Source organism: Diceros bicornis, chromosome 6 (assembly GCF_020826845.1).
Source record: "Diceros bicornis minor isolate mBicDic1 chromosome 6, mDicBic1.mat.cur, whole genome shotgun sequence".
Classification (NCBI taxonomy): Eukaryota; Metazoa; Chordata; class Mammalia; order Perissodactyla; family Rhinocerotidae; genus Diceros; species Diceros bicornis.
The window spans coordinates 84,694,987-84,708,350 of NC_080745.1; the positions used below are offsets into that span (position 1 = coordinate 84,694,987).

Genomic DNA, 13,364 nt, shown 5'->3' on the forward strand with positions numbered 1-13,364 from the left:
TTTTTAAAGTACATTTGTGTGTGTGTATGTGTGTGTGTGTGAGAGAGAGAGAGGAAGATCAGCCCTGAGCTAACATCCGTGCTAATCTTCCTCTTTTTGCTGTGGAAGACCGGCTCTGAGCTAACATCTATTGCCAATCCTCTTCCTTTTCTTTTCCCCAAAGCCCCAGTAGATTGTTGTATGTCATAGGTGCACATCCTTCCAGTTGCTGTATGTGGGACGCAGCCTCAGCATGGCCGGAGAAGCGGTGCGTCGGTGCGCACCTGGGATCCGAACCCGGGCGGCCAGTAGCGGAGCGCGCGCACTTAACCACTAAGCCATGGGGCCGGCCCTAAAGTACATTTTTAATCAGAGTATAAAATACATACAGAAAAGTGCAGAAACCTTAAGTGAACAGCTCAATGAATTTCCGCAAAGCACATGCACCTGTGTAACCAGCACCCAGACCGAGAAACAGAACTTGACGGGCCCCATAATGTGTCTTAGCTCCAAACTACCTCTCCTACGCAAAGGCAAACAGTACCCTGGCTTATTTACTATCAGGATGTCTTGGCTGCTTTTGAAATTTATATAAATAGAATCCTATCGTATACACTTTTTAATGTCTGATGACTTTCACTCAACTGTGTGTCTGTAAAATCCATCAGGTAAGGGCCTGACTCAGGCTCCTTTTGCAAATTGATGGTGGAGCTGGGTTGACCTGGGTCTCTTAGGTCTTCTGACTCATCCTTTTACTTTGAGATCTCAGAGTTGAGGACATGTCATTAACAGACCTGTAATTCCGGTCCTTAACTGATTTATTAATCACTAAATTATTAGTTACTAAATCAGACACTGCAAAGGTGGATTCCAGCAACCTCACTAAAAGGTCATTGAAAGCAGCCAGTGAAGCCAATTTCCACATGACCCCAACTTTTAGATTTCCCTGACCTCTGCTGCTGAGTCTCCTCCTTCCTATGCCCTGTCCCAATCTGACCCAGCCGTTACGGAGCTGGCCAGGGACTCCTCTAGGAAACCTTCCTGGATCTCACCTGCACACTGGACGGATTCCTCCTCTGAGCTTCTCTTTGCAGAGAGAACAAGAGCATGTGCTGGCTGTGTGGGTGTGCACCAACCCAACAAACCCAACACCACCTTCCCCCATATATCATATGAGGGGAGACTCCGAGGAGAGCTGCCCAGCCACGGCCTTCACACCCCTGACACCCGAGCCCACTGCTGTCTCGAGGGAAATGCCCTGTGGCACTGTGTGCCAGGGCGGGCAGAGGCCCTGTGTCTCTTGTGATTAGTGAGTGGCATTTGCACATTGGCCACAAAGTCATCATGAAACTGGGCACCTCGACATGACAACTCTGATCTCTTTACCAGGACATTTTGAAATGTTTTGAAATGTCCCATGAGTCATGAACATGAGGGCCGTTAAATTATTCTCCCTCAGAATTGCTCCACCAAGTCCTGTGCAGGCAGGTTGACGTATTTGGGGACAACAGGGTTTCTCGTCACCTGGCTCTTGTGTTTCTGGCCTTTTTCGTTTCTTCTCTTGCTCTGACCAGCACTGCCCCATTCCCCTTTAGCTTGGCTTTCTGGAGGCTGAATCTCGCTTCTTTCCAATGTGCCCAGATGTTATTGATTCCTATTCCTTACTAACTTTTCACTTTCCTCATGCGGCTTCTTGGCTTTCCACCCAAGCCGGACAACCCCAAAACATCTCTTCTTCCACAATAAGAGTGGAGGCATGGCAGGAGCATGAGGGGCGTAATGTGTCTGGATGCAGGAGGCCCTTACAAAGGGAAGATAAGGTTATCTTTAGACAGGATTTCTAGATCCACTTCTGCCTTTGGGCAAAGGTCAGGACCGTCTCCAGAGTCAAGATGACATCGAACTGAGTCTCAACGAATGTCTGATAGGACTTGTCCTGACAAATAAGCACGGCAACAGCAGACAGGACCCCATGAGCACAGGAAAATCAGCATGGAATAGCCCGGTCTGTGCATGCACACATGTGTATGCACGCGTGTGCGTCGGGCCTGGAACTGCTGGCATTCCTAGAAGACAAATTGTCGACGAGTGGAGGGGTGGGATGATAGGATTGAGGCTGGAGAATTGGCAGGGACCAGATCATTCATTCAACGAATTCTCTCAACATATTGCAGGCCGACTGAGTGCCCAGTGCTGCAAGAGGCACTGAAAATACGAGAGTAAACAAAACAGACACAAATCTCCGTCTTCTCGGAGTTTACAATCTAGGAAGCAGAGACAAAGAATGCGTTAGATAAAGAAGGTGTCCGTTAGAAGATGGCAGCCCTGAGTCTGAGTCCCACTTGCGCCGTTTACCGACTGTAAGACTTGGGCGAGCACCTAACCTTTCTGCATGGAAGTTAACAACCCCTGCTTATCTGGACCCACGTATGGGTTCGCTCTGCCTCAAAGTAGAGGCCCAGCGCAGCACTTGGCAGGAGGTACTGAATGGTGGTGACATGTGGTAGGTGATGGTGGTGGTGGCAGCCTTTACCTCACTTTGATGTTAGGAGCCAAGAGGACCATTTCCTGGTTGTTGGGTTCAGAAGGCGCCCAGGCCTTCTACACTGAGTTACATTTTGAAAAAAGCCATGTTCCCTCCTCATCGTGATTTACTGCTGCAAAATGTGTTTTTTTTTCAAACGTCACCTTAAAATTTATTATTTCAAATATTTTTCATATAAACTAGGTAACTTTTTAACCCCTAATTATTTTTTATTATGATAAAATATGCATAACAAAATTTACCATTTTAACCATTTTATGTGTACAGTTCAGTGGCGTTAAGTACATTCACATGGTGGTACAACCATCACCACCATCCAGACGTCTCCAGAACTTTTTCATCTTCCTAAATTGAAGCTCTACCCCTTAAACAATAACTCCCCATTCCTCCTGATCCCTGGCAGCCACCATCCTACTTTCTGTCTCTATAAACTTGGCTACTCTAGGAACCTCATATAAGTGGAATTATATAGTATTTGTCCTTTTGGGTCTGGCTTATTTCACTTGGCATAATGTCTTCAAGGTTCACCCATGGAGCAGGTGTCAGAATTCCAAATTGTATATTTTATGGCTCAGATTTGAAGTGCTGGGGCTAATAGGGCTCTGAGTCTAACCCTCAGCAGAAAGGGTAAATGACTCCAACAGATGGCAGGATGGAGGAAGTGAGAAGGTTGTGGCTAAGAGCAGCTCTAAAATTACAGTCTGTGCCAGGCAGAGGGAGACATGTCCCCGGGCACTGCCTTTCAGGAGGTCTGTGGGAGATTTGTCCCCAGGGCCTTAAGAGAAGGACCCAGAGACAACCTGGGCATGTCTTTCAGTATCAAGGACCTGTGAACTGTCCTCCCTAAAGCGGTCATGCCCCAAGCATTTCTTCTTCTTTTTTTTTTTTCCTCTTTTTGCTTGAGGAAGATTGGCCCTGAGCTAACATCCATGCCAATCTTCCTCTATTTTGTATACGGGACATTGCCACAGCATGGCTTGATGAGCGGTGCATAGGTCTGTGCCTGGATCCGAACCCACAAACCCTGGACCATGGAAGCGAAGCGCACGAACTTAACCACTACATCGCCGGGCCAGCCCCCCCAAGGGTTTCTTGATGAACTTTAGGAGGCAGAGACCATGGCCTGAAGTTTGTCCCAGAAAAGTCAGTGCTAAACCCAAAGAGATCTTTGCACAGACAGAGCTCAGTGCCAGGGGAAGCTATGCCAGCCTTTGATTCCACCAACATAGCCCTGGGAAGAGGACCCCAGACTGAGCAGCAAGCCTCCTCCCACTTTCTATGACAACAAGTGAATGCACTCGCCGTTGAGCCAGAGAGGAGCAGATGCCTTCACACCTAGACAGGTGAGAGGCACCAGGGGAGACGGACTCGGGAGGCCTGGGTAGAGTCCCGGCTCTGCAATCATCGACCTCACTGGGCTCTGGGGGCAGGCTTATACTGACTGGTCCCAGGGGTTGGACCACACCCCTCAGATCCTTTGAGATTTTAGAAAATCAGCAGCTGAGGCCACTGTTTTCTTCCTTTGGGGTGGCCCATGGCTTGGGTGATTTAGAGGGTGGCAGTGATAATGGATGCCACCAAGAACAATTCCATGCACTTGGCCGGCTTGAGTCCAGGTCACTTTCTCTGGGATGAGTGGACAATGGTGGTAATCATGAGGTACTGAGGACTCACTGGGAACCAGCAGCTGTGCCAAGCACCAACTACTTGGGGAGGCACGCGTGGCTATTGTCCCCATTTGACAGAGAAGGAGATTGAAGCTCAGGGAGGCTTGGTCCCATGACTGATGGCCGGCTGGCCTAGGACTGGAACCTGGTCTATCTGACTTCAGGACTCAGGCTCAGGGAACTGAAGCATGGTTGGGTGATGAGTGAGCTGACCCATGACCTCCCCAAGTCAGCCACCATGGTGAGCATCAGTGCCACTTCCCTGTGGTCGAAAAGGGGCATAAGGTCCGATCACCTGTCTCCTCAAAGCTCTTCTAGAATCTTCTGTGAGAGGAAGTCTGTCCAGAGAGGTTCTGAGTGATGGTCCATGGGGTCCGAGTGTCTCTCACAGAGAGAACCAGGGGCCTTGGTTCCCTCTCTACTCTTCTAGCAGCCTTCCCACAAAGCTGCAGAGTTGGTACCTGAGGGCTTCTGAGTTGGAGGGGTAATGGTGTCCTCTACACTCTCCTTTCCCTTCTGGGCTGAATCTGTGTTTAACCTCAGCTCCAGCAAGTGCTCACTTCTCAGGGGGCAGCGCCAGGCTGTGGGAGCCCTTGCCATGGGCACTGGCTCATTCCCCAGAGCACTCAACTAGGCTGGGGGCACTGTGCCAGCTTGGCCCCTTCTTCCCTCCTTACACCCAGCCATGATGCCACCAGCTTGTTCCTCCGTCAAATGGTGACAGAGAGGCAGGGAAGGAGGCAAGGGAGTGTTATTCATCCAGCTAAGATATCCATGTTCTCAGGACATTGGCACAGCCCACACTAGCCCAGCCCCACCTGCCCCGGGTAAGGGAGGGCTGGTTCTAGGATCAATAGCCTTGCACTCCTGAAAGTATCAGCCCTCCTTTATTTATACCTGATCTGTCCACCCGCAGAGACAGGCACCCAGTGGATTCTAATAAATAGTCATTGAATTGAATCAACTGATTCATCTTTGTGCCCCCTCACCTCGCACAATGCCTCGGCACCCCTAAACCTGTCTCCTGGGGCCACTGACATGGAGAGGAGTTGGAGATTCCCAGGAATTCCCAGATCTTATGAAAATGAATGGTCCACAGGCAGGTTTGCGGACACCTCCAGCAGAGGCAGGACATGGGGCCAACGGTGCATTCAGTCTGGCTGGGACAGGGTGTGATTTGGACATCACTCTTGATTCATGGAAAAATAATCTAAAAGCGCCCTTGGCTGGTCTCATACAGGATCTGCCTTAAGGGAATGACTTTGTCTTTCCAAAGGGACTTGGAAAAATTATCCCCCGTTGTGAAAAGTGGCCATTTTATGAAGCAAGTTGTTTCAAAACAAGAGTCGTGGGTGTGTGTCTGCGTGTACGTGTCTTCTCGAGGGGAATTGAGCGTCTTAACTCAGCCCTGACCTTCAGCCACGTGTGGAAATTAACTGGAGTTTAGTATTGACACTGACTGTCACACAACTGATGGTGAAACCAGCTTCTAACACTATTTACCCACTCATCGAACATTTTTTTCTTTTTAATTCTACCAGAAAGTGCTTTTGAAATGCCTACATTGGCCACTTATTCAAAAGGCAGCGTGCGTCGAGGAAGAAGCAGACGTCCCGGGTTCAAGTCCTGGTTAAGCCGTTGTTTTTTCACCTGTGAAGTGCAGCCAATGATACTTTTCCTCCCTGTGTGTCCCACAGGGAGTTTGTGAGCCTCAAGGGAGAAAATGTACCCTGAAATCCTGTAACATGTGTTCCCATCAGTCGTTTAATAAGTATTTGCTGGGCACCTCCCATGTGTATGGCTCAGCGGTAGATGGCGGGGAGGGTATAACCATTTGTCTCCTCACAATCTTTGGTGTCAGCCTTCACAAAGGTTGTCTCAGCTGCCCTCTGCTTCCACACCCCTCGCCCATCTACAGAGAACCAGGCATCATCTACCCCTGGCTGGTGAAACCACTGGTCTCTTTGACGTGGCTTTCACTAGCCCTAGCTTATTCCAGAAATGAGTTTTCTGAAAGTCTTTTATTCCTCTTTGTGCCTCTGCTAAGCTTCCCTAGGAAGTGTTCCTTTCTGGACCGGGACACAGGACAGAATCTGATGCCCCTCTGCCTTTCCCTGCGTCTGCACGGCATCACCAAAGGTAAGCCCAACCCATGTGAGTGCATCCAAGGGAAGGCTGTTGGGGACCTGCCTCACACCTCAGCCACCCCCAAGGAAGCTCCACCAGATGTTTCCAAAGGAATTAGCTGAGATCTGGCATTGTGACTGCCAAGCTCTGTGGGTTTGGGAAAGTCATGTAACCGCCTGGTTTCAGTTTCCCTGTCTGTAAAATGGGGAAAATCAGAGCTTTCGTGCAATGTGACGATGGGTGGAAGGGACTCATTGGAGGTGAAAGAGTACACAGCTGCCAAGTCTGCATTATTGCCATCTAACCGCGTCCCCTGCCTCTTAGAGTGGCATGCTGTCTAGGTCGCTTGTTCAGCAGTTTGGGAGAAAACTCTGGGTGTGTGCTCCCGACTTGAGCGTCCTCAGCCTGATGCTCTGGGCCCGAGGGAACGCAGCTGTGACTTGGAAAGAGGAGGGAAATATTGTGTTTTGGGCAGCCCAGGAGGCCACCCAGTGAGATCTTGCATCTGAAAGATCATTTGAGAACTTTTTCAAAGCCATTTCCAGTTATCCAGATAGGATGAATAGCTCTGAAATCCAGGGACAGTTGATGGAGCCCAGGTAGTTTTGCACAAGTTGCTTCTAGACACTCCATAGACACTGATTATCAGATCTCAAGTCTGCTTTCTTGGCCAGGATAGCAGCCAGGGGGCTGTGAACGCCTTGGGGGAAAGTGTTCTGTAGTGTGCCATCTGGGTTCCACACAACTAATGATTCCCAGGGCCCTGGGAAGGCCCTCCAATCCTCAGCTCCCGACTTTCTCCTTTTTCTCTCTGTAAATGAAACTTGTGCGGTTCTGTTATGTATAAATCAATAAAATGTTCCCTTTGTGTTTGTTCCAAGGCAAGGATCTGGAGGAGTTAAGGCACATGAACTTCTTCCCCGAGTCCTGGTTGGTCCGGGTCACAGCCAACCATTACCACGCAGTGAGTCGCCAGCTCAGCAAGGAAACAATTACCAAAATTTATTGCCTTTCTGACTTTGCTTTTTCTGGAGATGTGTTTTGCATTTGAACTCTCTGGGCCTTTGAGGTCAGGATGTATCTGGATCCTCCACCAGGGGAAGTGGGGAGAGCCAAGCCTGGAGGGGGAGCGGGAGGCCCAGCCTTGGCACCCAGGAGCTTAGAGCATCCACAGTGTTAATCTGGGGAGTTAGATGGGGTCAAGGAGCACTGGCCACACTGCCCTCCACACCAAGTCCCCTTATTACTGAACATTTTCAAAATGCAGAGAAATTGAAAGAAAGAAAAGACACACCCTCAGACCCGTCACCCAAAGACAACCCCTGCTGAGGCCTCATTGCATTTTATTACCTTTCAGTCTTTTTGTAAATACACTTAATTAAATGTGCTTCCTATCACCATTTTTAATGGCTGCAAACTCTTCCACCGAAAGAATATTCTGTAAACAATGCTATTTTACCATTCCTTTACTGTCGAAAACTTTTGGTGTTTCTAATTGTTAACTATTATAAATGACTGTATGGTGAACATATTTGCACATAATGGTTTATTTTACTATATTTAGAATTCTTTTTTTTCTTCTTTTTTATCCCCACAGCCCCAGTAGATAGTTGTATGTCATAGTTGTACATCCTTCTAGTTGCTCTATGTGGGATGCCGCCACAGCATGGCTTGATGAGCAGTGCGTAGGTCCGCGCCCAGGATCTGAACCGACGAACCGTGGGCCGCCAAAGCAGAGCGTGCAAACTTAACCACTACACCACCGGGCCGGCCCCTAGAGTTATTTTCTTATAGGAGATTCTCAAGAGTAGAAAATATTGGCCATAAAAGGAGTGTGCATTTTTGTTCTTGATACATATTAACAAATTCAGGACCGAATTACTCTTCCGCCAGTAAGAAATGAGCGTGCCCCACTTGTACGTGCTCAGCAACGTAGGGCATTTTCATTTCAGATCACTTTTGTTAATTGAGAAGCAAACAATGGCATCTCATTTTTAAATATGCATTTCCTTTATTACTAGTAAATATGAATATTTTTCCATGTGGCATTTCCCCTTTGTGAATTGTCTATGCAAACTGTTGTACTTCTTATATGTTTCCAATCTTGCATTTTTAGAGATGAAGTAGAGCAGTGTTTGAGTTCTGAAGATTTGTGAGTCATTAGTTAAAATTCAATTCAACTCAACAAATACCGATTGTAATGTGCAAACCACAGTGCTCGGTGCCACTGCACAGTAGTAACGACTCCATGGAACAATGCTTCTCTGGGGCGTAATTCAGAACTGTGCTCTAATAGAGCAGAGTTGGGGAGGGGCAACAGAGAGAGAGGACAGTGCCTGGGGCTGGACACCTCGGGAAGTCCCCCCGCCCACCCTCTTCATGTCCTTCTGACCCTACCCACCTCCTTCCTTTTGCCTGCTGCTGCCGATATCATGGAGCCTGCCATGCATGATCATACTTGCTCTTGACTTTACGGCCATGATCATTCTCTGCCTCGTGATCAGGCTACTTATGTATATATTTTCTTTCCCCAGTGAGATTGCTCAGGCATTTTTCTTTGTTCTCATCTTTGCATTTTCTGAACGCATTGAGCATGGTACCTAGCACATAGTAGGTTTTCGGTAAATACTGCAGACTGGATTAATGGCTGAATGTAGGATCCAGAGACAGAACTCTCTTTCGAGCATGGTGGGGGTTGTGGGGATCAATGAACTGACGGGAAGATGATGAGAGGCACTCCTGTTGGGGATCAGGCTGCCAGTAAGCTGTGTGCATTTCCCTTTCAGCTGGTGAGTGGGGGCGACATGGCCCACGTGAAGGATCTTACCACCCAAGCTGTGAGATTCGGGCTGCTCTTTAACCAGGTACTGACCTCTAGGCCCAAGCAAAGGGAAGACACGTCCCCTCCCGTGCTTGGTTAAGGGCCTTTGTACTATCACTTCTTACCTCTGGTAGGAAGGCAGAGGTAAGAGAGGAAATCGTAGTGTCTCTTCTGCTTGCTCACCACCCCCTAGGAAATAAAATTCACAAGACAGGGCCTGGGCTAGGCCATTCATTAACCTGATGTGCATGTCCAAAATTTCCCCTCAGGGATCACCAACTGTCTCAGTTTTCCAGGGATGGAGAAGCTTTTCTGGGATACAGGACTTTCCATTCTAAAACCAGGACAGGCCTAGGCAAACTGGGATGAGTTGGTCATCCTCTTCCCCGAAAACATCACGAGTTGCCAGCTGCTCACTGAGAGATTCCACTCCAAGCCCGTGTTTAAGGTTACGAGGGTGAACCTATTCTGGGAGGCTATTCTGATGGGCCCAAAATTAAAGCGGTAGGGAGTCGCGGAGCTCAGCTGCAAGGCATCTGGGCGCTCAGTCACCAGGGGAGCATCTGGGGTTGGTGGCCACGCTCTGTCTTGGGTTCCTTGTGATAGGCACAGTTCTCCAAGAAATTGCTGCTCTCCTTCAACTTCTTTAAAGCCATACAGTAATGATCTCAAAAGAATTTGTGTTTCAGGGATGCAGGGCCCTGAATCTAGCATCAGAGCCTCCCCTCTGGGTCAGGCCTGGATGGGCTGGGTCTGCCCCTTGCTGGCAGAAACCCACCTAAGTGGATAGACTGCACCCCACAGTGGCCAGGACACCTTGCAATACCGTGAGTATGGAGTGTCTTTTAGTCCCATCAGATTGGAGCAAAATGCTTTGTTTCAAAAGTCTGCAGACCATAGGTCATCTAAGAACATGCTTAACTCATTCTTCTTCCCACGAAAGGAGATAATGTGTCACTGAGCGCTAACCGGTAGGATTGGTGAAGTCACTGCAATTTGTTTTGCCTTTGAGTACTGAAGATATTTTTCCTTGTCACTTTGTTGTTTATCTTTCCCAATTTAGGAATATACAACTTTGTCAAAAATGATTGCCATATATGGATTCTTCTTTGAGATAAAGGGAACCAAACATGGTACTACCTCTTATAGTTTTTGCATGCAGGTAAGAAGGACAGAGTACAGGAAAGGTGTGTCTCTGACAGTCTTTTAGATTCAGAGTCAATTCATACTAAATTAATAATATTTGACTAATCATTAGTTAATAATTAACATGGAATGTGTTGTAAGCCTGGTGTTAATCACGCTCATAGAGGTGATGTCATTTGATTTTTGCAACAACCTTGGGAGGTTGCTATTGTTAGCCCATTTAACAGAAGAGCATCTCAGAATTGAATGTCTTCATGTTCATATGGCCTCTATTGGCAAAGCTGGGGTTAAATTCCAGACTTGGACTCCACATTTGGGGCTCAATTCATCTTCAGTTCCTACATGATGGGTGATGCTTTACGGATGGTCATTCTTCCGTGGAGGTAACAGGTAGTGCCCACAAGAGGAGAGGGAGCGGTCTTGTTTAGAGTGGCAAAACAGGCAGTAGACAGACCCCAGAGAATTCAGGAGGGTGGATGGCTTCGCCTCGATGCTCCTGCTGGACTTTTAGGAGAGGCAGGAGAGTGCTGTGTTTAAGAGCAGAGAGTCTGAAGTCAAACTGCCTGGTGAGCAGTATGACCTTGGCAAGCCCGTGAACCTCTCTATGTCCAGTTTCCTGATCCTTAAGATGGAGAATGTAATAGGACCCACCTCACTGGGTTGTTGGGAGTACTCATATGTTAATTCGTGCAAAGGACTGGAACAGAGCCTGCCACATAGAGCACTACATCATGATGACGATGATGACAATGACAACTATGATGAGGGACCACTATGTTCCACTTAGGATGTGCTTATAAGACTCTAAGACTTCAAGCTCCTTGAGAAACCGTATCTTATTAGTCTTCTTATCACTGCCAATCACAGTACCTGGAACACAGGGAGGTACGTTTGTATCATGAATGGACAAATAAATGAAGAAACCTGAGTTTTAGTCCCAGCTTTGCCACTACCTCATTATGTGCCCTTGAGCAAGTCACGTCTCTTTCTTGGCCAGTTCTTGGTCTTCAGTGATTCAGGCATTTCCCTACACAATGGATTCCATTGGATGGAAGAGACAAATTATGTAACACCACCAGTCGAAATGCTCATATGAATGCTATGTTGGTTTTTAAATTCTGGAAAAGCAATAGTAAAAACTTTCCAATTCAATACAGCTTGACTTAATGGCGTTTTTCTGGGTTGGCCAAACCCCAGTCTGTCGGCCAGTGATTTGCTCACGGTGAAAGCTCAAATGCCAACTGACTCAGCAGCAGAGAAACTCAGGAGATGGGGCCACGGGAAATGCCCTCTTTGTTGGGTTCTCTGCATACATTATACAGGAGGGAAGAAGTGCCAGGAACCAGGTTACGCTAACTCTGGGTCACCCCAGTTTCAGTTCCACCTAAGGTGGATCACCCTTCTTGCAGAGAATAAGGCACACCGACTTGAAATTCTCCATGGTCAGCGAGTACAGCCCCGTTAGCCTGAGAGCGGAGCGCTTGGTGAAGTACGAGATCAGAGCCCAGGCCCTGGTGGATGGCAAGTGGCAGGAGTTCCAGACAAACCAGATCACACAGAAGTTTGGGTTGGTCAAGCCATCCTGCAAAAGCCACGTGAGTGTTTATCTTTGTCTTTTCTTTTCTCTTTTTTTTTTCCTTTTTTGCTCTTTCTCTGCCTCCACCCCTCTTGGAGGATCACTGGTTTTCCATCTCCAGTGATCTAGTGGGGAAGCTTGCTCAGTTTCTCAAGGATTATCACAGCTCCAAATAACACTAAAGAGAAATCTCCTAGAGAGAATAGCTGGGGATACTGAAAACTATAACCCAAATCTGCTAATTTGGCTGCAAATCGAATCTGCAGGACTGCCTGATGTGAGTCACACCAGAACCATTTTATAAATGTCAACAGGGACTGTTTTTGGAGCAGAGGAGGTCTGGTGGAGTGCATTTGCCACCAGCACCTCCACAGTTGCCTGGACGTCACTCGTCATGTCCACTGAAATCCACAGCCTGGTCCATCTGCCTCAGTGGGCTGCGCCAGCATCCAGGCGGATTCGGTACCTGGCCTGGCTCCTGACAGCCGAAATCCAAAAATTGCCACAGAGCCTGTCTGTAGTCCTGGGAGGAACTCTGAGCTGTGTATTAAAGGACATCTGGGGGCCTCCCTTGCTGCCCGGCAGGGAACGGGACTTAGCCTTCAACCAGTGAGTAATTGTCAGGCCTGGCTGCACATCAGAATCACCTGGCTCTTTGCAAAGTCCCCAGGTCTGAGCGTCACCCAGATCATGAGACCAGACATTCTGCGGTGGGGCCCAGGTATCAGTATTTTTTAAAGATCCCCAAGTTATTCTCTATGATGTTAGAAATCAGAATAGCAATTTCCTTTGTGGAGATGGGAGCGGGGGAGGCCGAGATATTGACCAGGAGGGAACACGAAGGGGATTTCTGAGGTGCCTGAGGTGTTCTTTATCATGATCAGGCTGGTGGTCACACAGGAGTGCTTACTTGTAAAAATTCATCAAGCTGTACCCTGAAGATTTGTGCTCTTTCTTGTGTTTAAGTTATACTTAAATTTTTTTAAGTTTGTTTTAAAGACCTTCCCAGGTGATTCTGATGTGCAGCCAGAGTTGAGAACTTCCACCTTCCATGATCGTGAGACCTTCCTCTTCCACCTTCGAGAGGGCAATTGTGTTTATCCTAAAAGTCCCATTTTCTTTGTTTTGTTTCATCTTTTAGGCCTTGAAAGTCCAAACTGTGGGCATCCCAATCTATGCAAGTTTTTCACTCATCTTCCCAGTATCTTGACAGTTTCCAGAAGAATCTATGGGATTTTTTTCTTCCACTAATCTGCATAAAGGAAAATAAAATGACATTTAAGGGACTACTGAAGTATTCAGCTGACTCTCCTAATTAGCAATGGTCCATTAGAACTTTTGCCTGCTGTCATAGTCTGTTTGGGCTGCTATAACAAAATACCACAGACTGGGTGGTGTATGAACAACAGAAATTTGTTCCTTACAGTTCTGGAGGCTGGAAGCCCAAGATCAAGATACAGCAGATTCGGTGTGGTATCTGGTGAGGGCCCGCTTCCTGTTTTA

At 47.7% G+C, this 13,364-nt stretch overlaps 1 protein-coding gene across 2 annotated transcripts in view; it reads left to right on the top strand.

Moving 5' to 3' along the window:
* BTBD16 (BTB domain containing 16) overlaps positions 1-13,126 on the top strand; it is a 46,302-nt gene extending 33,176 nt beyond the window's left edge. For both annotated transcript variants that reach the window (XM_058544175.1, XM_058544177.1), the window contains exons 10-15: positions 6,239-6,330; positions 7,200-7,282; positions 9,105-9,182; positions 10,203-10,301; positions 11,695-11,880; positions 13,003-13,126. In XM_058544175.1, the coding sequence (XP_058400158.1) occupies positions 6,239-6,330; positions 7,200-7,282; positions 9,105-9,182; positions 10,203-10,301; positions 11,695-11,880; positions 13,003-13,071 (607 nt within the window). In that variant the 3' untranslated portion in view covers positions 13,072-13,126. The remainder of the gene's footprint in view (positions 1-6,238; positions 6,331-7,199; positions 7,283-9,104; positions 9,183-10,202; positions 10,302-11,694; positions 11,881-13,002) is intronic.
* The last annotated feature ends 238 nt before the right edge of the window (positions 13,127-13,364 follow it).